We start from the raw sequence: 25,825 nt of genomic DNA, 5'->3' as shown, positions 1-25,825 counted from the left end.
ATAAAGTCCTATCCTGAATTATCCAGCGAGTTTTGGCTTTCAGAGTTCAGTGCCAAGACTCAGGCAGGACTGGGCCTCACATACAGATCCTCAGTTACTCTGCCCAGGTAATGAGGCCACAGGAGGTACACGATCACCTCCGAGTTGTTCAGTGGCAGTGATATTCCCTGGGAGGACTGACAATGTTTACTTTATTTAAGGCCGGTACTTTAGGAAAGTAGGGCTAAGAAATGCTTTGCCCATTTTGGTTGGAGGAACTAGTCAACTGCAAAGGACCACCCAGCTCTTGCATATTCTGAAGTAAGACCCACCTCCATCCTTCCCTGAGTATCCCATAAGACTCCTGGATGACTTTCTTGCTTCTCTGCCTCCATAAAGCCCGGGCCTCTTTCTTTGACACATTCCTCTTTAAGGAATGTTCTTTTACTACAAATATGAATAAAATCATATCCTGATTGGACTGATATATTTTGTCTTTCATAAAAAGGGACTTGGGTTTGGAGGGATTATTTATAGCCTCAAAGACAAAATGTCCACTGAAAAAGCAGCAGCTGACAATATTGAGTGACATAAAAACTTCCTAACAATAGACAGCAGACAACCAAAAGGTCCACTCCCTCAGCAGGAAACCAGCATGGAGCTCAGCTTCACAGCAGAGAAAAATTACTACTTCCATAGGCTCACAGAAACTTGATTCAAGCAGATGCCTGGACAAAAAGATACTGTTGGAAATAATTTCCTAGTATATAAGGTAAATGTGGCTCTATATAATTTCCCCCTGAAATCTACTATCCCAAACACAATAGGCACAAAAGATACTCCTTTCCTGTCTAGGGGCTCTGGTTTCACAGAGATGAGAAGTAGGAAGTCCTGAGAAGCTAGAGGTTGTCATTCACGGAAAGGCTACAAGCTCTTGCCTTTCCAAGAGATTGGTCCAGGAGGTTTGCCAGCTCACCCTGTCACTGGGGAAAAGATCTAGGGTTGGACGATAAAGACCCGGATTTAGACACAAGGCTCCGCCCTTCTTAAAAACCGGTCAGCCCTTCATACTGTGTGCAATTCAACAGAGATGCTTAGCTCCGTTCCGTGGGACACAAAGCCTCCAAATTACACAAAACCAAAAAATAAGCAGTCAGGTCTAGATGTTGATGAGGTTTGCTACTATAGGCCCATTGGTAACTTGCAGATTTGGGGGTTCTTGAATTTAATTCAGGGATTCAGATGCACTAGGAATCCTCTCAAAATTATATGCCAAATGTGTGTGGGAATATATATTTTTCTAAAGAAAGTTTACACGGCTCTGTAACATTCTTAAAAGGAAGAATTTATTCTTCTAATGGGTAAGAACCACTATAGATATTCTGAGCCTTCAAAGAAATATGCTCTAGAGAGAGACTCCCCCCGCCCATCTTTGGCCAGGAACAGCAAGTGCACAGCCACATAGGACTGGGCTTACATACTCCATCTTTAGGCCTATCGAGGTGCTCACCCTGGTCCTGGAATTGGCAATTTTAGCTGTTACGAACTGTGCTGCTATAAACATTTAATGGGGAAAATAAATAAAAAAAATGAAAAAAATATATCAAAGCAGTTTTGAAGACTTTATGCCTGGCAGTTGCAGGAGTTTCCCTGAGAATCACAGTGGCTCCCTTCCTAGAGGCCATGCACAGAAGGAAATATCTGCAGGTCCCGAGCAGGTACTGCAATGGAGACCAGCAGACGGGAAGACATGCAGTCTGTCACGGGAGGGTGGTGGCCTGCCTGCAGGGAAGGCCCTGCTCACCATTGTGATGTAAGGAGTAGGCACACTTTGGTTTTCAACAGGACCCACAAATCTCAATTTTAAAATGCTGGCTGTGGCAGGGTGGACCCAAATTATCTCCTTCCTTCTGCCACGCCTGCAACCTCCCCGCACTGACTGGCTGCAGGACTGGCTTTGGCCCACAGGGTATTAGCAAAAGGGATTCAAAAAACAGGCCGGAAAAGTGTTACACCAGCAGTGGCCCAGTGGGGCTTCCTTCCTGCTGCCTATGTGACTCTGGCTGCCCTTACCAAGCAAAGAAGGCTGGGTAAGCCTGAGGGCAAGGGTTTGTGACTTGGCTACTTCTGTCGCCCCAGGTAGTCTCGCCTGCCCCTGGCCAGCCTGGTCCCCCAGTGCAGCCAGCCCAGCAGCTGAGCACAGCTATACGAGTGAGGCCAGCAGAGCTCAACTGAGCTGGCCGAGATCCGCAGCCGGGCTGGCTCCCAACACTGTGAACTAAATTTTAAGCCGGTACATTTGTAACTTTAAGCTAAGACATGTTGGGGTGGCTGTCATAATACAAGCTAACTGACAGCACAACTAATATATGTTTGGGGTTACATAATGTTACGGATTATACCTAGATGTTGCTCCAATGCCTCATGTGCTCACTGGCCGGGTTTCAGGGAGACCACTGAATGTGGGGCCTGTACAGCTGGCTTACTGCTAGGAGCGGTCTGGTCTGAGGAGACAGCCCACGGCGGGTGCGTGTGTGTGTGCGCATGTGTGTGTGGCCTGGCCGGGTTTATCAGGCTCGGCCTCCTCCCTTCGCCCTGTGCTTCCTGGGTGCCATTTTGAACAGCTCCCCTGGCCACACCCCTCTGCCGTGCTGTTCCTTCTTTGGAACCCACTAACCGTGGATTGAGACATGAGACACAATAAAACCTCTTCTCCAGGAAGTTGTGGGTGTCAGGGATTTTGTCCCAGTAATGAGAAATTAAGACAGATAGGGATGCAAAGAATTCCCTGGCATCATTGTTTATAATACTGAAAAACAAACCCATAAAGATTCATCTGTTAAGGAAGAGGTTAATCCATGGTTAACCAAAACATCCACACCGGCAAGGTAACCACTGCTAACAATTAAGCTGAAGCCTTGCAGCAATAGGCAGACCCACCAGAAGTGTGCCACTACATTTTGATGAACAGGTAAAAATTCTATGGTCCCTCACTCCAAACACATTATCTTGTAAAAACGGGAGGTTGCCTGGATTACAATGCAGAATTTAGAAATGTAGAAAATTATCTTGCTGTAAGGAAAAGGAAGAAGCTCAGAACAGAGCCCAACCTGTGTTAAGCTTTGCTTTTTGAAGGTGTAACGGGGCAGTGGGCAGCTCTGCTCAGAGAGTGATACGGTTCTAAGGGGGATCATGCAAAAAGTGGGGGATGTTTTGATGGAGAAAGCCATTGTTAAACTTAGTAGCTGAGTGTTTTCTAATCTCTTCAAAGGTGCTGCCAAAACTGAGAGGTCTTGCAAGTGTGCTCCAAACACAAAGCATGTTGGAAATCATTGACAGAGCAAAATCTCTAATGGCATTGGAATATCGATGTGTGATAAAGGAGGCCAACTAGAAAACAACATGTAAGATAGTCTTATTCTATATGCAGCCAGGTGTGGTGGTATACCCCTGAATCCTGCCACTACAAAGACCGCAGCAGGGGGATAAGGAAATTTAGGGAGATCCTGTCTCAAAATAAAATTTAAAAATGGACTGTGGGGCCAGGGATTTGGCTCAGTGGTTCTGTTGCCTACTCCCAAGTGCAAGGACCAGAGTTCAATTCCCAGTACCAAAAAAAAAAGGGACTGGGGATAGAGCTCAGCTCAGTGGTATGGGACTGCATAACTTTGTAATCTTAAGTAAGTTCCTAGTCTCAACTGTGATTAATGTAAATTAACAGGTGATTTAGTAGTTCTGGGTGAATAGATAAGATTGTTTCACTGCTTGTCTGCCAAGGAATGTTTTGAAAACCTTGGGACATTCTGTAAGCATCTGTTATAGACCCCCCCACCCTGCCTATCCCCTTATAAAAACAGCCTATGCCCCTGAGCTGATGCCTCCCAGAGCTACTTGGCTCTGGAAGTGCCATCTGGCCAGACGAATAAAGGTCTGTTTTCCAACGAGTCCGATGTGTTCCTTCCTGGGTGATTCTCGCTGCTCGTCAAGCTCCTGCAGCAATCGCTGGGCTACAGGGCCCAGCATCTTGGAGGCCCTTTCGGCTGTTCTAGCTCCTCGGAGTGGAAGTAAGGCCCTAGGTCTTACAGTGGTACAGCCTGGCACGCACATGGTCTTGGTTCAATCTCCAGGAGAGACAGAGATAGAGTCAGAGACAGGAAGGAGGAGGAGGAGGGGAGGGAGAGGGGGAGGGAGAGGGAGAGAAGAAAGGAAAAATACAGGTATGGGAAACTAACCGGAGGATGAGAGCAAAGTGGGTTCTAATGGTAGCTACCTCTGGAAGATGGGAATAGAGATATTCTTATTTGTCTCCCTATCATTTATTATTTGTTTTTTTAAACAGATGCAATAAACAGGTACTCTAGTTATTGCTATGGTTTACATCTAGATGGCTCCCAGGAACCTCAAGCACGTTTGGAAAGTGACTGGTTTTGGAGACTTAGCGCTCCTGGCTGTTGGGAGATGGGGTCTGGTCAGCAGAGGCTGTCACTGGGGTCTGGCCTGGAAGGGTTTATCTCCCTCTCAAGCTGCTCCCTTCACGCACTCCTTCCTGTCCAACCATACCGTCTGCCTTGGAGCCAGCTGACTATGGACTAACATGTTGGGAGCCATTCTACATGACTTTGGGGAAAAATCACTTCCCAATTAAATTATGAGTAGGGCTCTCTGAGGCCTCGTCTTCTGGCCTGCAGGCTTGGCTATGGATTCAGAATCGTAACTCCACTTTGCCTCCAGTCAATGCCGAGGCCTCAACATCCCTGCGATACTGCGGCTCTCAAAGGCAAGATTACATCAACTGAAGACATCCTGGTTCTTGGAGAACAGAGTATTAATACAAAAAGAGGAAGGTCTCACGGGGAGGGACAAATTCCCTACAGTTTAACGCATCCCACCTACTGTTCTAAGGACAGTTTTGCTTATCTCAATGTAAGCTCCTCCCCCTACCTAAGATCTTCATCAGCATAAAATCCTCATCATCATGGGATTACCGCAGCCCTCCGAGCCCTCTGATACTCCCTCCAATTATAAAGTCCTCATCAATTTGGGATTATCACCACTCTCTGAGTCATCTGCTACCCCCTATGAGCCCAATAGATAGTGGCTACTTTGGGGTGTCTTTTTTTGTTTGTTTTTTGAAACAGGGTCTCACTATGTAGTTGAGACCGACTTGGAACTATGTAGCCCAGGCTGGTCTCAAATTCACAGCAATCCTCCTGCCTCGGCCTCCCAAGTGCTGGGATTACAGGCGTGCGCCACCACGCCCAGCAGGAGCTCAGGGTGTCTTTGCCCACTCAGAGGTCCTGACCTCCTGGACCCCATAGACTTTGAAATTATGCAACTCTGATGTCCTCTTTCTCTAGCCCTCGCCATCCCTCCTTCTAGGCACTTGGAGATCACATGAGCCACCACCAACCTCCCCTCTCTTTAACTGAAGGTGTCAGATATCTGCCTCAGCATGAGAAAGTGACTTAGATGGTTCTGTTGACACAATTTAACACAAGCCATGGCTCTGCAATCATTAGAGGGCACACTCACTCAGGTGCTCACATGTGTACACTCTCCCTCCCGGCCACATACACCCAACCCAAAGCAGAGCAGGACTAGAATTTTGTTGTTGCTTGAGTCCACTGCCCAAGCACCCATTCAGAATTTCCTTGGAGGTTGGTGGTCTCTGGAATTGTGGAATCTTGCCCTGTGTGAGACCACAGGACCGCTGTGTGGGCAGCTCCCTGATTCTCTGGGGAGCAGGCAGAGGCTGTGGTGCCCCCCATGCAGCCAGACGGAGGATGGGGAGCGACTCCTGACTGCAGCGCTTCTGGGGGAATGTGAGCAGCCAAGGAGCTGCCACTGCCGCCTGGTGGTGGAGACGCCCTGTTCATTAAGGGCAGCAACGGGTCTGGGCTCCAAAGCCCTGGACCCCATCAGTCCTTCACAGCCTCATTCTTCACTAACTGTCCCTCCCTACTGACAGGGCACAGAAGTGTCCGTGTGCGATGGCTCACTTCAACTCACTTCTAAGCCCGGCTGTACTCACTCCTCCATAAAAGTGACTTAGCAGTGACAACAGAAGCCAAAGCAACTCTATCGGGAACCCTGGGGGGCAAACAGCAAAAGAGCAAGCATCACAATGACAAGCAGTGTACTGAAGACGCCACAGAAGTACAGGCCACTATGGTCAAAAGTAAGAGCAATACAAGAAGTTAGACCGGGCGATCAGGTGGGAAATGAGGGCTGATAAGACCAGCAGCGAATCCTTTTGAACTGCCTTCACTGAATGACCGAAAAGCAGAACAAAAGGGTATGGTCCCCAGGAGCCCAAAAGGACGTCAGCACGCCGCTGTCATCTTTTGGAGCATCTGCTTCGTGTTCACGTCTACCACTCTCCATACTCGTCCTGAGACCGGAGGGAGGAATGCGCTCCTCTGTGAACAAGCTTCAGTTACATCAAGGTAAAGAAACAGCTTACACCATTATTAAGGAAAGGTTGAGAACTGAAAATGCTCGACTTCCCCTCTCCTGTTTAAACATATTGTAAAGTTATTAGAGAGTGGAACCGCGAGTTATGACCCGCCTGACATACGAACAACTTGGGTTATGACTGGAATTTTAGTTTTAACTTACGACCAAAGTCTTGCATTACAACCCAAATGCCAGCAGTTTGGGCTTCCAGACGGTCTCAGATATAGATTTAACCCTTAAGGAGTTCTGGAAGGAACACGACAACATCCTTCCTGTGTGGGGTTGAGGAATCCTGGGCCAGTGTCTCTCTAAGGACAGTGAGCCCTGCCTGTGTACAGAGGAGGCTTTGAAGGCTGTGTGGAGGAGCCTGAGCCTTCACTGACCAACCTGACTTACATCAGTCCTTGCAAACGAATTGAGTTCACAAGTCAAGGGTCCGCTGTAGTCACAGAACTTGTTAAGGCGTGGCAGTAAATGCACCAATCCCCTAGAGCAGCGATGGCAACCCTTTAGACTGAGTACCCAGATTGCAACCCCAAACCCTCTTATTTATGGCCAAGTCCCAACACTGCAGTTAGACCTGAATGCTCAACTCCTGGGGTGAGGCTGGGTGACTTGACCTGCATACCGATAGAGAGGGCTCTGTGTGCCTGCTGCAGCGTGTGTCACCAGAGGTTCGCCAGCACTGCCCTACAGAGTCCTGATCGTCAGGAACTATTCACTTGGTCTATGGGCTACATGTTTGGCTGTCGGCAAACAGACAGCTACCACTGCTGAGAGCTGACCATGCTCTGAGAAGACGTCACTTGGAAGATGTTTTAATCATCAGGAAGATCTTAGAGGTGGATATGGTCATTTCCCCAGTCTACCAGCGAGGAAACTGAGGCACAGAGATGGCAAGTAACAGGCCAAAGCTCCTTGAATAAGCCGCAGACGAGGGAGGAGAAGCCACAAGGAGCAGCTGGGCAGGGCGTGCGGAGCCAGCATGCAAAGGCGCAGTTTTTGCTCATACAACGCAGACCGCTCAGTCGCCTGCCCACCTCCCGGAAATGCTGAGCAGTCTGAGTGAGACCACACACACGAAAGGCCAGGAAACAAGAAAGCACTTTAGGGACAACAAGTGCTACTGAAGAAAGCACAGACGAAGCCAGCTAACTCCTCAGGAATGCCCCACTGCAGTCACCATGGCTACAGGGGAGAGGCGTGCATCCCCTTTTGGGCCCTGATTTAATGCTTTCAATAAACACCCTAGGATGCTTTCTACAGATCAGTCTAGGGTATGCACGCTGGCACTTGATCCGACCTTTGCCAGGAGCTTTTGTGTCGTATGTTTAATACAAACACCCAACCCTAGCTGTTTGCCTTAACTGGGGTAAGTAACCATTTCCCTGTTACTATCAATTCTGTTCCAAAGAAATGACTGCTGTAATTTTACACCCTTAATCTATGCGATTTAAAATGGAGGAAAAAAAAAACCACAACTCTTTCTCATGAAAGGGGCACATTATATATAGTAGTTCTTTTATTATCATCATCATTATGAATCGCAAAGTCCACAGCTCATTTTCCAGGTAACATAAAAATGTACAGGACATTAGGTGCAGGACACCTGCATGCAATGCGATGACATGATACTTGTTTTTGAACGACTATGACTTCCTAGTCTATTAAAAGGCAACCACACAGTTAAATCTGCACAATTACAACAATGCAATCGTCAAGCAATTAAAAATCACAGGCTGTTGAAACAATGCAGATCTGCTGAGTAATATGGCATTTCTTTTTCTTTTTAGGACCGGGTAGTGAATTGGAGGCCCCTGAACTGAGTTACATCCCTGGTCCTTTAAAAATTTTTTTAAATTTTGAGACAGGGGTCTTGTTAAGTCATTAAAATGTGCAAGCTGGCAGAAACTTTGGATCCTCCTGCGTCAGCCTCCCAGAGTGCTGGGATTACAGGTGTGCGCCACCACGCCTGGCTAACCCAGTCTTTAACTGTGTAATGTCACGTAGAAGCCCTGATTTCTCTTGCCGTCTAGGGGTCACTGAAAAGAAAAGACCCCTCCACACACTCCTCCCCACACCGGGGCCAGTCGGAGGTGTGAGGGATCCACCCAGGGACGGCTGGTCACTCCAGCATGTGCTGCAGCACCCCGGGGTCTGCCTCCACCGCCTGCAGGCCCCTGTGCAGGCTCAGGAAAGTGGCCTGCTTCCCATAGCGCTGCCGCCAGCGCACGAAGGCCTCCACCACCTGCGACTGCACGTTGTGGGGGTGGTTGGCCTTGCAGCGGTAGACGTCTGCCTGCGACAGCCCCAGCGACAGCACCAAGTGCTCCCACTCGGCGCCCAGCCTCTGCGCCAGCTGGTTGATCTGCTGGTCTGACGGGGAGCTGCTGAGGATGTGCGAGGGGATCCCAGGCACCTGGTCACCTAGGGGGAGAAGAGGCACAGGTGAACAGAGCCAGCGGACAGACACACACGACCCGGTGAGAACGGGGCAGGGAGGACGGCGACACTTCTGCCCTCGGTATGGGGCTGGGTCTGGCCAGCCCGGAGCTGCTTGGCACAGCCAGGCTTCGGGGCTTAGTGTCCCTTATCTCCCATCTCCTGTCACCTAGCTTTTATTTTGCTCTTTAATTTTGTTTAGATTTGGGGTTTCTCATGTAAGAATAGCCATGCTGTATTTAAGCTTGCGTGTCTGACTTACAGGAAACCGGGCCACAGACCTTTAGCAAAAGGGCCGGGGACAGAGAGACGGAGGCAGGGAGAAGGGTGTGATGAAGAACTGGGACGCGCTGTGTCCATGAACCAACTCCCCACGAGAATAATCACTATGCACTGAAAACACGCACTAATACAATTTAAAAAAAGAAGCACCCTTAGCACCTATGAAAATGTTTACTGCAGAAAGTCAGAAAACAAGAAAACAAAAATAACTAGAAATCCTACTGGAGAAAGCCACTGACCCTAATTCGTCCTGTCTCTCTCCTATGTAAAGCATGCCGAGGCTTCCCTGTGCTCACTGCTGGGCGGCAGGTTCTCCTCGCCATCTCTGAGCGCCAGCTTCAGGCCCCACTTCGGGTGCTGCTCTTCCTGCAAGCAGGGTGGCCGGAGAGAAAGGCTAAACCGACAGCTCCCCTTTCCCAAGGGCTTCAGTGGGGAACACAAACAAGGAAGGCGCAGGTGCTGACAGGCTGGAGCCAAGAGGACAGAAGTGCATGCTGCGGAGGGGGACGAGAGGCTGAACCTGCACCTCCTAGACCAGGTCCTGGTCTGCCTGAGGCCAGTCTGCTAAACGTGTGACCCTGAGGAGCGGTTACAGATATGCCCAGTGCAACCAGGAGCAGTACCATCAGTTATACAGAGGGGACCTGGCCCACTGTGGGCCAGGGGAGGCTTGCTGGGGTGGGAGGCTTCAGGCTAAGCCCTGGATAACAACAGGAGAAGCAGCGGGGTGAAGGGGGAAGAAAGGGAGTGATGTGCTCCGAGCAGAGGAAACTGCATGTGCAAAGGCCAGGGGGCAGGGGAACTCCAAGTCATAGCTGGAGTTCAGGGTCAAAGGCAGAGTCCGAGAGGGCCTCGAGAGCCCCAAGATGATGGTGCTAGTTATTGGTTAGGTGCAGCGTCACAGGAGGTGGTCTGGCCACTTCACACTCACCGGCCATTTCAATTTAGGGTTCAAGAAGAAGGCCAAGGCCGTCCTATTAGGAGACTTGATGTTTTCTGTGGTCTCTGCCCCTGCCCCTGATCTCGTGCCGGTACCTTAAGAATGAGTTGACAAAATGCTGTTCAGAACTTTTTCTAGTGTTTGTCAGCACTGCGGTTGTAAACTTTTTTATATTTTTATTGACCCAGACTAACACATACGTATCAGCGGGGTTCCGTGTGATGGCACAGAGCTCATTTACCAAGTTCAACTCCCCTTTCCACACCCCTTCCCCACACAGGGATCCCCAACCTCAGCAAACTTGTGTTATTTGTCTTTCCGGGTCTGGCCTATGTAGTTAACGTAAGTCCCCTAATTCCACTCAGTCTATGGAAAATGGCTGGATTTCACTCCTCTTTCTGGCTGAGTCGTACTTCAGTGCTTGTGTATACCGCAGTCCCTGCGTGCAGTGGGTTGGTGGCACCTAGGCTGACTTTGGTTTTTATAAAATGAGTAATGTTAAAAGATTCAAAGGGCACAAAAAACTACAAAGAAAAAAAAGCACATCGTTTAATAGCCCCCATTGGTTTCACAGTTGGTGAACAATATTTTGGACATCTCCTTATGCCCATTTACTGTGCAAAGGAAAGGCAGATATAAATGATCTCATTTAAAATGATAAGATGAGAGCTCTTCTCTAATAAAAGCTATTTAAAGCTACTTACATTTAACAGTAGAAAAAGCAGAAGTAAATGGAATACTGTTCTGACTGGCAGTTAAATACTTAACAACACATACACCTGATTTAACACAGAAAAACTATGAAAACCTAAGGGTTGACTAACCATTTTCACATACTGTAAATGCTCTGTAATTTCTCTTTTCCCTTTTCTTTACACCTCTTGCTTTTTGTTACATATATCATTTTTGTCAGCTGCCTAATACTTAAGTTTCTGGAATGATTTTCCACATCCTGCTCCCCACTCCCAGCTTGTTGGAGACCACACTGTAACAGCTGACTGCTCACCAGTGGTTTTGCTATTATTAGTGGTTTTAAACTATAGCTTTTCTCTCCTGGGTCTGGAGCTTTGATCTGTGTCAACTGGTCAATTTCTCCACAGAGCGGTCTCCTTCAAGAAATGCTCATAGCCATGCTATTCTCTGAGTTCTCTCAGGTCAAGACTGCTAATGCCTCTACGGGAGTAATACTTTCACATTTAGGAAAGCAGTTGTATATTTTTACATACAGTGCTTCTGAATTCTGACTATAATTCATGATTACTTACATGATGCTATCCCCCTTATGAGTGTGCAGACCTTATATTTTCCGGTAGGGAAGGCTGGTGTGGCGAATTCGGATGCCAACACAGGTGCCCGGCATCCTGTGCTCGTAGCCTTTTCGGCCTGGGCTCACAGGACCGAGGCTTTAGAGCAGGCGATCTTTGCCCTTCAAGATGTATTTCTCTGGGGATGTGGGCTGATCTTGGACTACAGCCAGTTCTCAATTCCTTTCAGAAAACTCTTCCCGTCGCCCGTCTTTGCATTCTTTTTCTGCCCCATGTATTGAGGGGTTTGCCGCTCCTCAGTGCCTCTCATTCCTCACTTGTTATTTTAATCCTCTTGTGATTGTCTCCGGCTTTCCCCTCATGCCAGTCATAGGACTTTCAGCTACATCTATTCAGTTTTGGGGTTTTTTTTTTTGTTTGTTTGTTTGTTTTGTTTTGTTTTCTGGTTATGGACTGGTATTATATTCTTTTTTTCTAGGCCTTAGAATAAATTTTTAAATCATTAATATATATTCTCAGTTATAGTTACTAAACTGACTTTGGTTTTATAAAATATGTGTAATGTTAAAAGATTCAAAGGGCACAAAAAACTATAAAGAGAAAAAGCACATCATTTAATAGCCCACCATTGGTTCATAATTGGTGAACAATATTAATAGTGGTGTAATAAAAACTGAAGAGAATTATATTCAGTTACATAAATTAATATGAAGAATTTCTCTTTTATAGTAGCTTGTGATAGATTTTGATTTAATTTTATTTTTTACTTTTTAAAAATTCATTAAGTTTATTGGTATATTTTAGGTATACAGTATGATGACATTCATCATGGGGAATTTGCACCTTTACACAAATATGTCTTGGTTCTTATTTTTTTCCCCATTCCCCTGCCCTACCTTCGATCTCTCCACCCCTCCCTATTTACAAGACTTTGTTTCCATTTTTTCTTCTCTCATATTTATTTCTTTCCCTTCTACCTATTTCACATTCTCTGTTATACATTTTGGTTCTCATTTACACTTTCAGTTTCTCACACCAGAGAAATTATTTGGTATTTACACGTGTCCTATTTATTTCACTTAAGAGTATGGCATTAATGCACATCTACTTAGCTATAAATATCTCTGGTTTTTCACACTTTGGGCTGAGTAGTACTCCAGCTTATTAAAAAAAATCTTCAGTTACCAGTTGAAGGGCAATTGGACAGTTTCTAAATTTTAGCTTATTACAAACTGTGCCACTATGAACATGGGTGCTCATGTATCATTCTTATTCTCACTTTCTTTTCTTGGTGCTGCCTTTTAAAAATTCCATTCCACTCCACACCCATGCAATGGCTACCATTAAACACAGAGAGGAACAAGTGTTGATGAGAATGTAGAAAATCTGAACTCACGGCCCTGTTGGTGGGAGCGTAAAATGAAACCCTGCTAGCTGTGGAAAACAACGAGTTCCTCAAAAAAAGACAAAAAGAACCGGTATGCATCCAGCAACCCACTTCTGCATATAGAATTAAGAGTAGGGATTTGAGGAGCTATTTGTATACCTATTTTTATAGGCACATTATTCACAATATCCTAGAAGTAGAAGCAACCTAAGTGTCCACTAATGGATGAATGAGTAAACAAAATATGGTAAACACACACAGCAGAATAATATTCAGCCTTAAAAGGGGAGGAAATCCTAACATGCCACCACATGGGTCATCTTTAAGGACACCATGTTAAATGAAATAAGCCAGTTGCACGAGGACAAGTACTGTGTGACTCCACTCGTGAGGTCTCTAGAGTGGTCACATTCATGAGAAAGGGAGTAGAACTGCGGTTACCGGGGCTACAGGAAGGAGGATGAAGGCTTGGTGTTTAACAGGTATAGAGTTTCAGTTGTGCCAGCTGGCAAGAGTTCTGGATACTGGCTGCAGAGTAACATGAATATATGTAACACTGAAAAACTACATTTAAAAATGGTTCAGCTCTTGAATTTTATACTGTGCATATTTTAACCACAATTATAAATAAGAATTAACTAGAATCCCGTGGTTACTGAGCTCTTCGTCCTCGGGAGGCTGCCAGCCTGGCTGTACGTCTACTGGTGAAAGCTGTGATCCTCGCTTTCACTCCCCACCACGGCATTTCTGGGCCGTCACCACACACCATCACACACCATCACACACCATCACACACCACCACACACCACCACACACCACCACACACCACCACACACCATCACACACCACCACACACCACCACACACCACCACACACCATCACACACCATCACACCTGAGTCACGAGCATCTCTGGCCAGACTTCTGTCTGCTCTCTGACAGGAAGCTGATGGACCTGTGACACTGCCCACACTGTGAGGGGGACCTGCTGTCCTTCTTCGCCCGAGCTACAGGCTGAAGCTGGCTGCGGCTTTCTATGCACCTTGCTACCTGGAGGACAGGAGAGGCAGGACTCCTCTGGGCCTGCTCTTGGTGGGGCTCCCAAGCTGCCTCCTCTTCTAGAGGCCAGGTAAGGGACTTAGACCTACCCATACCGTAGCTGCTCTTACATGCCCCTTTCCATAGCTCAGCCTAGAGACCAGGAGACGGCCGCCTGTCTCTGCTGAGGGCCTTCCTGGCATTTGAGGCTACCTGCCCACCTCCTCAACTGCACTCTTTCTACACTGACCTGTCATAGGATTCTGTCTCCCTGTCTTCTTTTCCCGGAACTCTTTCTGATGGGTCACGCAGGATTTCTTTGCCTGTCAGTCACTTTTCAAGGGGCCTCGCATGAAGCTTTAATTGCTTCTTGTTTGTTGGTTTATTTGCTGCTAGTGAGTCTGGGGCGAGGTTTGCTTGGTTTCTGGCTGCTTTCCGGTTCCGTTTGTTGAGCCTTAGGGGAAAGAGCATCTGTGTTTCTGCTGCTCACTGTTGCCCTGGCTGTCGAACACAACAGATGCAGTGAGCCAACCGTGTGGCAGTAAGGACAGGTCACGCTCTGATTCCTCTGCATTTTCAGGGTCACATCCCCCTGTGAATAGTGCCAATAACTGGGAGACGGCAGAAGTCCGCAGACAGACTGGGGCAAAGATATCTGGTGCAGTCTTATCCCGGCACCCTGCAAGTTGATCAAGCCCATCTGACCAGACATCTTTATACGCACAGCGTGCAAGGGCAGCCGTGGGTGCCCTCTGACCTCTACCTGGAAAAGGATCCTCATGAGGCCCTTTACTCAATTTTCTTTTATTTTATCCCATTTCCTCCCTCAAGTCCCCTCCCCTCCCTATGTACAGAAGCTCTGTTTCTATTTTTCCCTATTTCCACTTTTTCCTTGTCCCTTCCTTTTTTCCTCTCTCCCTCCCTCCTCCCTGTTCCTTTCCATTTGAACACTTTCTTCCCCTCATGAGGCTTTTTAGTTCGTGAATGCTGCTGAAACACAGGTCACTTAAAAACAAGAGTCCTGAGCCTTGCGTGTCCGCTCCTAAGGATACACCATACTATGGTGCGCGCTGTCACTGAGTCAGTGCAACAGCCTGGCCAGTGCTCCTGAGGGCGGCCGCGTACAAGACGGTGGCAGGTGGATGAGCATTCTGCCTTACACTAGTCATGTCCAGTTCAGTATGTGGGAAAAGCATGAGGATCATTTCAATCCATGATCGCAAGGATTAAGATAGTAAATAGAAAGCAGATACAAAATGACAGAAGTTAAGTAAGAAAGAAAGGTCAGTGAAAAATAAAAAGTAAATTTAAAGAAAAATTTTAAATGAGTGGTACAGGTGGAGCACAGACACAGCAAAAACTGCACAACTGGGACCCAGGCGGCCGAAGCTGGGGACAGTCTTTGTCTACAGAGTGCCACTGGCATTCCAGGTGGGCAGCATGCTGGGCAGGCCTTTTCCAGTGCCTGGCAAGCCAGGGCTTCTCTGCTCTTGCACCTACTAGCTGCTGGCAACACTCCCCACTTCCCACAAGCACACAGGTTCACAAACCCTGAGGAGAGGCGCTACTGTCCCTGGCTGAGGGCCACAGGACACTGGGCTTGAGAACGCCCATTCTAGTGCTTAAAAACCTAAGCAACTCTTTAACCCTTTTATACCAACAATGTGTTCTCCATTACACAGATCCTAAGTCTTTCGTGCCATCTTTTAATCCCATTTTCAGTGAAGATAAAACTCCCTCTTTCAAAAGAAACAACGCACACTATCAAACCCACCCATCACAATGAAGCCAAAGATCCACTTTACAGGATGGGGAAACCGCCCCACCCGCCCCCTGCACTCATCGCTAGACCCCCGTCTCCGTGGTTGTGACATAACTAAAAAACCACACAGTCCGACCCCTCCAATTCTCTCCTCTTCCTTCACCATCTTTCTACTTTTGCTTCAAAACTGAAAAGTCTTCTTTCCAATTCTTCACTGCATTCAAAATCAGGTCTAAGAGTTTCACACTTAACTTATTAATATTTTTATATGCCAGTATACATATTAAACAAACAAATATCCTGAACATTTTCTCCTCCTGCCTCAGCCTTCCATACTGTTGGGATTATAGGCATGTGCTACCTCTTTAAAAAAATGTTTTTAATGGGCTAGCAATGTAGCTCAACACAAAGACCTTGGGTACTGGGGACACACACACACACACACACACACACTTAAAAATTCAAAATATCTTTAAAAATTCAAACTATGGAAAACTTTCTGAACTTGGAAAAAAGACTCTGAAAGCCTTCAGTAAGCACTTGGTTGATTTAACAGTGACATTAAAGGTATTTCCTTCAAGAAACAGAACAGGATGCCCTGTATTTTCATCACTATGGAATGTAATACTGGAAGTCCTGACCAGTGCTAAAAAGAAAGGAGAAATTAAGTACATGCATTTGAAGAAATAAAACTATGACTTCTTTCATACAACATGTAGAAAAAAGACAAGGATTAAAGGATAACCCATGAGAAAGAGACGACTGAACAAAATTGCCAGATACAAGACTAACTTAAAATAAAAACCAACAGAATTCTACCAATAATCAAATACAGGTAAATAAGTACAGGAATAGTAAAAAATAAAGTAAGCAATGAGAAGGATCTAGATATTAAATTAGTAAAGACTGCATAAGACCTCAATGAGGAAAATTTTAGTAAAATTTAAAACAATGCAAATAGTGGATAAAAGGAGAATTATTCATGTGCTAGCTGGGATTACATTACTATAACAAAAATATGATCATTCTTGTAATTACAATTAAAATTCCATACTGGTGGGCTGAGGATTTAGCTCAGTAGTGCTGCCATCTGACTCACAAACTCAAGGTCCTGAGTTCAATCCCCTGGTACCAAAAACTAAAATAAAATTCCATACTGGTAAAAGGAGGAGTTTCTCCAAACTGGGGAAAACTAGATAATTATACAGAGAAAAAGAAAACAGTACTTTGATATCACATTATAAATAATTATGGATGCCATGAAGGCAAAAATACAAACATAAAATGTAAAATTTTGAAGTTGGGAGAAAATAATATGGAACTAGCTTTATGACCTGTAGTGAGAGGTGATATCTTAAATTAATGCCCCCAAAGGTGAACTTTTTCTACATCAGAATTAAAGAATTCTGCTTAATGAAAGAGACCAGGATCCAAGCTGACAGAGCAAAGTGGGAGAAGTTACTTGTTACTGTCTAAAGATACAAGGGAATACCATCGGACTATATGAGCTACTCCTGAAAACCAACAGGGAAGGTGAGAACCTCCACAGGAAAAAGACACAAGTAAGAATGGGTGATATACTACAAAGCCACTGTGATAAAAACAGCATGGTACTGGCAAAGAAAAAGACCAGAATATCAGTAGAATAGATCAGAAGATGCAGAAACAACTCCAGACACACTCAGCCATCTCATCTTTAACAAAGGAGCCAACCATCCTCAGTTGAGGAAAGATAGCCTCTTTAATAAACAGTGTTGAAAAAACTGGATTTCAACTTGCCAAAGATTAAAACTAGACCCCTATCTTTCACCATGCACTAAACTAAAATTGAAGTATATTAAAGATCTAAATATTACAATAGAAACACTAAACTTGCTGGAAGATAAGTTAGGTAGAACTCTTGAAGACATTGGCATAGGAAAAGACTTCATGAACAAATTCTCAGTAGCACAGGAACTAGCACAAAGAGTCAATAACTGGGATCTCATCTTATTAAAAAGCTTCTGCACTGCAAGAGAAACCACCAACAGAGCTAAGAGACAACCTACAATATGGGAAAAAGATTTTACCAGCTGCTCCTCAGACAAAGGTCTACTATCTAGAATATACAAAAAAAAAAAATATATATAAAGACCTAATTCAAAAATGGGCATCTGAAATGAACAGACATTTCTCAGGCAAAAGAAATAAAAGCAACAAAGAAACATGAAAAAAATGTTCAACATCACTGGTCATTTCAGAGATGCAGATGAAAATAACAGTGAGATTCCTTCTCATCCCATAAAGAATGGCTACTATTAGGAAATTAACCAATAATGAAAAGAAAAAAAAAGAAACTAACCAATAACAAATGCTGGCAGGGTTGTGGGGAGGAAGGATCCCTTCTCCATTGGTGGGAGTGCAGACTGGTGCAACCACTGTGGAAATCAATATGGAGATACCTCAAAAGACTAGGATTAGAGGTCCTATTCGACCCAGCATTCCCCTGCTGGGTATCTTCCCAAAAGAATTAAAAGAATCACACCACAGCTATATATGCACACTCATGTTTATAGCGGCAGTTTGTAATAGCTAAATCTTGGAAACAGCACAATTGCTCATCAATTAGAGACTGGATAAAGATGTGGTTTTTCTATAAAATGGAGTACTACTCAGCCTTAAAAAATGAGAAACTAGAGACATTTATAGTTAAATGGATGTACATTGAGGCCATACTCTTTAAGTGAAATAAATAGGACACATGAGTAAATACCAAATAGTTTCTCTGGTGTGAAAAACTAAAAGTCAAATAAGGTTCAAATTTTATAATTGATAATGTGAAATAGGAAGAAAATGTCTAAAGGAGTAGGGGAAGTGGGAAGGGTAGGGAAAAGAAGGAAAAAGAAAAATATGAGAAATGGAAAAAAAGTCTTTGTAAATAGGGAGGGGTCAAGGGGGTGGAGGGAGGGCAAGGGTATGGGGAGAAAATATGAACCAAGACACATCATATAAAGGTACAAGATCCCAATGATGAATGTAACTGTACTGTATACCTAAAAAGTACCAATAAACTTAATAATAATAAAAAAGAATGGGTGATACAAAAAGAGGAATCAGAAAGTAAGCATGTGAAGAGGTGCTGAAACTCAAAAATTTAAGAAACAAATGGAAACAATGATCAGTCATTTTATGTGCACAGAAATCTAGACAACGCCAAGTTTTGGCAGGGATGTGATGATGGAACCTCATTTACTGCAAGTGGGGATGAAGATTGGGCAGCCATTCTGGACAGCAAGCGGGCAGTGTGGGTAAAACCCAGTGTGCCGCACAATCTTGCTATTCATTACAGGTATCAAGAAAAATTCTGAGAAGAGACACACAAGGGATATGTATAAGGTTGTTTGTGTGCAAAGATTCGTTACTTGTAGTAAACATACTCATAGTTTATAACTCAGCACTCTTGATTTGAAATATATGCAAACACATATTCCATTGTATAATATAAAATGCTTTTCCTCTCTCTCTCTCTCATCCATGAGGGGTCACGTATGGGGTTGTTTATATGAAGTGATACTGCTGGAAGAAGAGGTGGAAGCAATCTAAAAGCTAATCACTTGGCAAAGAGATAAGCAGGAAGGTGCACATCTTAACATCAGCAGAGTTAGAAAGGACGGACTACGTGTGGTGCAGAGCAAAAAATGGAAGGAAAACAGTGAGATCCCAAAAATGCAAATTAAAAAATATGCAAAACACCACTTACAAGAACACACACAAAAGAATATACGTTAGAAGTTATCTTTGGCAGGGCAGGGAATGGGAATGAAAATGAAAGCATATACATGAAAAAGCTAAGCTTTCCATACTTAGGTTAATGAAATACAATGTGCCAGAAACTTAAGAGAAGCATAAAGAAATGAAAGAAGACGAAGAGAAGGCAAGAAGGGAAGAAGTGAGGGAGGGAGGAAGGGAGGGAGGGAGGAAGGGACCCCTTTTGTTCACGATGCCCTAGGACTGCCGAGGTGGGATTCTATCTGGAGCTGTAGAGTGGAGCTGGGGCTGCACCAGGCTGAGCAAACTAAACTCAGAGCCACCTCCCAGGACTCAGGTGTTAACCCTGGTCCCTGAGTACAAAGCCCTTACAGAACCGTCCTTTGGCTGAGGGACTGGTTGCTTGAAAGGGATAGGGGGAGAAAAAGCACCCTGAAAACTAATTAGAAGCCCTTGTTCTGATAGCTAATCACAAAGAACAATCTGGGCCTCCCAGAAAGGTGGGGAAACCAACGGGTCTTTCTAAAACTGATTTTCAGGATGATGAAGTGATAGCCAACTTCAAAGAACAAGGCCATGTTGCAAAATACAAATAAGTCTTACTGTCATGGAAACTTGATTTGACTGTCAAGTCTGGGAAGATCAACAACCACATTGTTAGCAATAATGGAGTTCTCACTGAATTAGAGGCGGGTTTGGTGGGCACCCTCAGGGCTAAGGGCTGGCAGGCCTGGGTGCTGTGTAACTGGGAATCTGCCAGTCTCTCCCTACCTCGCCCAGGGTGCACAGTCTCTCTTGGACAGTTTTCTCATTTGTAAAAGTGTAAACTAGATGAAGTCCAAGGCCTCCTTTAGATGTAACACAGTATGCTGTCTTTTAGAAGCAATTTTATTATTTTCTATAGCTCTTATTATTTTTGACTCTTTATTAAATGAATGATCATTATTTATCACTTTTCTCTACAAGTCTTCTAAAACAGAACCCAGCAAGCCTTTGCAGCTTTTGAGTAATGCTTTTTGTTTATCTGTTTCTTCTTTATAAGATCACAAATGAAAACTTCTCCTTCCAAAGGAGGGAGAAACAGTGAAATAAAAATTTGGTACAGTAAACCTTTGCTTCAGTGCCAGAGACTTTAGAAGTCCTCGTGACAGCTTTTGGGGCCAGTCATCCTCTTGAACTCTGTTCAACGCTCCTTCATCTTGCTCCTTGAGCACATCAGCTGCCCTAGACCACAGAGACTTGCAGTAGCCCTGCCTCTCCCCAGAACTTTCTTCCTCTGACTTCCTCCTTCAAATGTGACTTCTCAATGCGGCCACCCTATTCTCTACCTCAATTCCCATCCCACCCTGCAATTCCCCTTCTAACATAGGCATATTGTATAGACATGATTGTTTATCAATGGCCGCCTACTGCCCACCCCCAACACTCATCGCTGCCTTCACCCCAGGCAGTGTGTGAATGCCTCAGCAGCAGAGAGCTTCGTTTGCATTGCTCAGTGATATACTTCAGGCAGCCCGAAGGGTCCCCTGCACAATGTACTCACTCACCAGAGATTTGCTGGATGAATGACTTAAAAGGAATGATTCATTACAATTACAATATGCTCATGTAGCCTTGCTATCTATTCTATAGCTATAATGCTACCCACTGCTCCTACTTGGAGTTTACTTAGCCCTTGAATACCAAACAAACTGCATAATCTAGGATTAAACAGAAAGTTAGAAAGAGGGGTGACTTTGCATAGCAAAATATTGTCAGGATTCGATGTAGGAAACTCCTCCTCCACTATACGGAACTGGACCACAATGAACTTCCCCCTCCCAAACATCCATGTTTAATTTGAAGAAAGATAGGCAGGTCTCAAGATGAGTTCTACATAAATAGGTAGGGTGAGGCCTCCATCCCTTAATACCAAAACAAAAACAAAACAAAGATAATAACAAAGCCTATCAAAAAATCACCTTCCAATCCCTACCTCCATGAAGCTGAATCAGTTACTCACCAAAACTCAAGTCAAATTGATTCACTCCAATACCAACTGTCTCTGGCAGAATGGAAAGACATCTCATGGGTCCAGGAGACAGTGCAGAGCACACGTATTACAGTGGGGTCCACACCTACATAACTCACTGAGCTCAGCTCCCTGCCTAAGTTTCTGCCTGCACTGCCCGTAAGCCGAAGGCAAGTAGACAGGCATTCCCAGTCCTCAAAGGCCAACACGTGGGAACCAGAAGAGTGTCCAGGAGATCCACTGAGGAGATTCATGCGACCCAGCGGATGAGAGCACCCAGCCTGGACATGGGAGCCCCACTGCGAGCAGGACAAAATGGAAGGGCACAGGTGCAGAACCATGCCATTTTAAAGACTGACTGAATAAGGAGCAGCACATGGAAGAAAATTAGTCAAAGCCAAATGCCCACAACCCTCAAGGTGCAAGAGAAAGTCAATCCTCAAAAAATTAAGTGTTCATGTATATCCAGTGTTAAGGAACCCATTGAGAAAGAAATGAGGAAATCAATACCATTTACAATAACTTCAAGAAAAATTAAATATTTCAGAATGAAAACAAAGACAGTAAAAGTCTTCTCTTACAAAAACTCCTGCATCGTACTCCGAAAAAGGTGGTGATTGAAGAGGACATCAGAAAATGGAACGATACGGCCTGTTCCTGGACAGGCAGAAGCAGTATTGTCAAAGGGCCATACTTCCAAAATTAATATATAAATTTAATACATTAATAAATGCAAGCATAGCCTGAACACGGGGTCTGCCCGGACATCAACCTGCGAGCCCCAGGGGCTCAGAGTGAAAAAGCATGCGGCGTACAGGGCAGTGAACTCTGAGGCCCGGGACCACGGGACTGTATCTCTCTCATTCACAACTGGTACCGCACACAGTGTCTGGTGAACAGTGACTCTTAGCAAATATCTTTTAAGAGTTTAGTTGAAAAAATAAAACCTCAAGGAGCAGCTGCAATGTAGGCAAGGCATGCATTCCTAAGATCTTGCAGAATGCAAAACTAATAAAACGCGGGAGGCATGGCCAGGCTGCAAGAGCTATGCACAGAGGAGAATTCCACATGCTTTGGGATTCTGCGATTCTTGATAACATCTTAATTTTCTACGTCTGTAATACTGCAAATACTGTGCCAAAGTGAGACTCTAATAATTTATACCGTCTAATTCACACACCCCTCATTCCGGATACGAGGCAACGGCACTCTGAAGACAAGCTGTATTGACCTGGCAAATACAAGGACACCGCTATGTTGCCAGGCACTTTTGAGGCGCTAATGATTGCAGCGGTGGACAGACTTAGCTGATTACACATAAATGACGTGGGGACCGTCTGAAGCGCCACTGTGGCATTTCGGCTTCGACACTATCTACCAACCACTTGTTCATCAGTGAAGGAAGTAAAGCTGAAGGGCTACAGTCACCTCCTCGCTCTCACACTGGCTGGCAATGTGCACAGGCCTCTCCAAGCAGGCACGAGGTAAGCGGTGGAGGGTAACAGTTCCAGCGCATGCGATGCAAGGACCTCGGAGGTAACCCATGAGCATCATTCATGCTCTTTGAATCCTCTCCTTACATTTCTCAAAAATAACAGCTTTTTCAGACTGTATTTTTCTATATTCTAACCGAACATTTCTTTGAAAAGACATAGCTGTGTTGGAATCATGTGTGTATGTCTGTGTGAGAAATGAAAATGTTTAACAAACAAAATATATTTTATTTTATTTTCATCCTGACTAGCAACCAGAAGTCTGCTTAGCACAGTCGTACAGCACATCCGCCAGCTAATTTCTCCTCTACAGTCAATCGTTTGTCATCTGTCATCTCAAAGGAGCCTTCTCCTCCAGACACTGCCAGCCATGCCCTTCTCTGAAGGCCTGGAATAGAGAGACAAAGTCAGGAGAGGGTAGGAGGTGGCACTGAGCTGCGTCCCTGTGCCATGCCTCAGGCCCACACCAGAGCAGGAGTCCCTAGGACCCAGGGGAAGGGAGTTCCTCCTGCCCCTGACTGATTTCCAGGGCGCTTCACACTTCCTGCCTCATCATGAGTGTGCAAAAGCAACTGCTGAAACGAATCCATTAGGGAGCAGATGAAAGAGCTAACCCCGAAAGCAAATAAAAGAGTGCATCCATCAGAGCTGCTCTCTGGTAGCCAATGGGCTGAATTTGGCCCACACGTGTATTTTGTTTGGCTTGTGCAGTTCAGAAACTATAGAGACAGCTTTTGAAATTTGGGTGGTTTCACAAAATTCCAGGCTTTGCTTGTCAGCTCACTCAAATCACCCTCATACTGGTTACCCCCCAACACCCAGCCTCTCCCACTATGCAAGGGAAGCTCAGCTGTCTGCTGCTTTCTGGCATGCAGGGTCTCCCAGGCCCAATGGGAACGTGACTCATGGCTCCTGCACCAAATGGGGAGAGAAAGCAACAATGAGCTGATTGGTGGATAAATCCCAAGGCAGCCAGGGAGGAGGGCGAGCCAGGCAGTGCCTGTGTGGACTCTGCCCATGGTGAAAGGCTGCCTGACACAGGGTCTCTACTTTCTCTTCCTCCCTCTTGGAGGCGATGAAAAGAGGGTGAAATCATAGGAAATAAAGAACAGAATTAGAACATTTTATTTTTCCTTATATCCTTTGGCAACAACACCATTTTGCACAGGTGGGCTTTCAATAAACTTGGGAGTGAGGCTGTGGAAAATGTTTTAAATGTGGTATTGGTTTCAAAATGCAGGTTGTTCAGATATAGAAATGTGTTTTTCCCATGGACACATCCTCCTAAGAGGCCAATCAAAAGTTCAGCTCCCCCTCCTTTTGTGTGGGCATAACTGGGGATTGAATCCAGGGCCTTATGATAAGCTACATCCCCAGCTTTTTAATTGTGAGATAAATTGTCCAGGCTGGCCTTGAACTTCAGGTGCTCCTCCCTCAGTCTCCCAGAGTTGTTAAGATTACAGGTGTGTGTGCCAAAATACCTGGCTGGATATAGTTCTAAACCGAAATTAACAAGCTGTTTCTAAAGTTTTTAAGGAAATATGAAGAACCAGCATAGCCAAAATAATTCTGAAAAAGAACAAAGCTGGAGTAATTATCTAATTTCAATACTGCTAAATCTACAGAAATCAAGACAGTGGATATTAGAGAAAAGATAGACAAAGAGATTAAAGGAACAGACTAAAGTCCAGAGATGGATTTCCACCGGTAGGGAAAATGATTTTTGACAAAGGTGCAAAGGCAATTCATTGGAAGAAAATAATCTTTCTCAACCACAGATGCTGACAATTAGTTATCCACATGTACACTCACCAGAGAAAGCCTCAGCCCACTCCTCCTAACGTAAATAAAAATTAACTCAATGTACCACTGGGCCAAGTGGAAGACCTAAAACTTTAAAATTTTTGAAGAAAACAAGTGAAAAAATTTCAACCTTAACTTAGGCTAGGATTTCTCAGAAGTCACACCAAACCATTATGCATTAAAAAAAAAAGTGAGAACTTCTGATTCTAAATTTAGAACTCCTGCTTTTTGAAAGACAGTGTTAAGAATACAAAAAGACAAACCACAGATTGAAGAAAATATTTGTAAATCGTGTGTGTGTGTGTGTGTGTGTGTGTGTGTGTGTATCATAAAGGACTAAAAATGCACAGAAGAATTCTTAAAGGTCAATAAAGATGACTTTTAAAAACGGGAAAGATTTGGATGCTTCAGCTAAAATAGATGGATGGCAAAGAAATACATGAAAAGACATGCAATATTAGTCGTTAATGAAGTGCAAATTAAAACCATAATGCAGCACCACTCTACTCATATTAGAAAGATTGCCAGTCACAGAACAAACACTGCATGACTCTAGCTATATAAGGTGTCTAAAACGGTCAGACTCCTAGAAAGAGAACAGAATAGCAGTTGCTAGGAGGTGGGGGAAGGGAACCAAGAGTTGCTGTCCAACAAGTACAATTTCAGTTATACAAGGTTCATAAGTTCTAAAGCTCTGCTGAACGACACTGTGCCCACGGCTAACAACTGTACAGATCTCTGTATTGTACAGATCTCATGTTGTGTTCTTAGTACAATGAAAAAAATCAGACTGATATACAAAGTTGGCAAGGGTAAGGAGGAACTGGAGCTCCCATATACTGCTGGTAGGATCATAAAATGGGAAAGTGACTTTGAAAAAGTTCGGCAGTCCCTTACGTTAAACACATACCTATGATACAGTCCCACCATTCTTCTGCAAGTGTTTTTACAGAGAAAAGCTTTTATCCATAAAAAGACACACAGAAATGGTTTCAGCAGCTTCATCCACAGGAGCCAATAACCGAGTAGCTCAACAGGTGAATGAATAAACAAACTGCATTATGGTTTAGATTTAAGATGTCTCCCCCAAATCTCACATGGTCGGAATGTGACTGGATCACGGGATGCTGTACTCATCCGTGAACTCATTCATTAAGGAGTTCGGGAGCTGACCTTGCTCTTAGTGGGTGGGGCCTGGTCAGAGTGGGCCCCGGGTGGTGT

The 25,825-nt window shown here is 44.8% G+C and overlaps 1 protein-coding gene across 3 annotated transcripts in view; it reads right to left on the bottom strand.

Annotated features, from left to right (window-relative positions):
• Nucleotides 1-7,937: 7,937 nt before the first annotated feature.
• LOC104865613 (suppressor of cytokine signaling 2) overlaps nt 7,938-25,825 on the bottom strand; it is a 246,540-nt gene continuing 228,652 nt past the window's right edge. Inside the window, exons 4-6 of one of the 3 annotated variants that reach the window (XM_033763833.1) lie at nt 10,091-10,194; nt 9,399-9,525; nt 8,808-8,862 (exon numbers count right to left, since the gene is read on the bottom strand). In XM_033763833.1, coding sequence (XP_033619724.1) covers nt 9,421-9,525; nt 10,091-10,194 — 209 coding nt within the window. In that variant the 3' untranslated portion in view covers nt 8,808-8,862; nt 9,399-9,420. Of the gene's footprint in view, nt 8,863-9,398; nt 9,526-10,090; nt 10,195-25,825 lie in introns of all 3 variants that reach the window. The other 2 variants (XM_010629203.3, XM_010629204.3) reach the window with 2 other exon arrangements.

Source organism: Fukomys damarensis, unplaced genomic scaffold (assembly GCF_012274545.1).
Source record: "Fukomys damarensis isolate Sample0158 unplaced genomic scaffold, DMR_v1.0_HiC HiC_scaffold_15, whole genome shotgun sequence".
Lineage (NCBI taxonomy): Eukaryota > Metazoa > Chordata > Mammalia > Rodentia > Bathyergidae > Fukomys > Fukomys damarensis.
The sequence above is the reverse complement of the archived record's forward strand: the minus strand, read 5'-3'. Positions and strand labels throughout refer to the sequence as shown.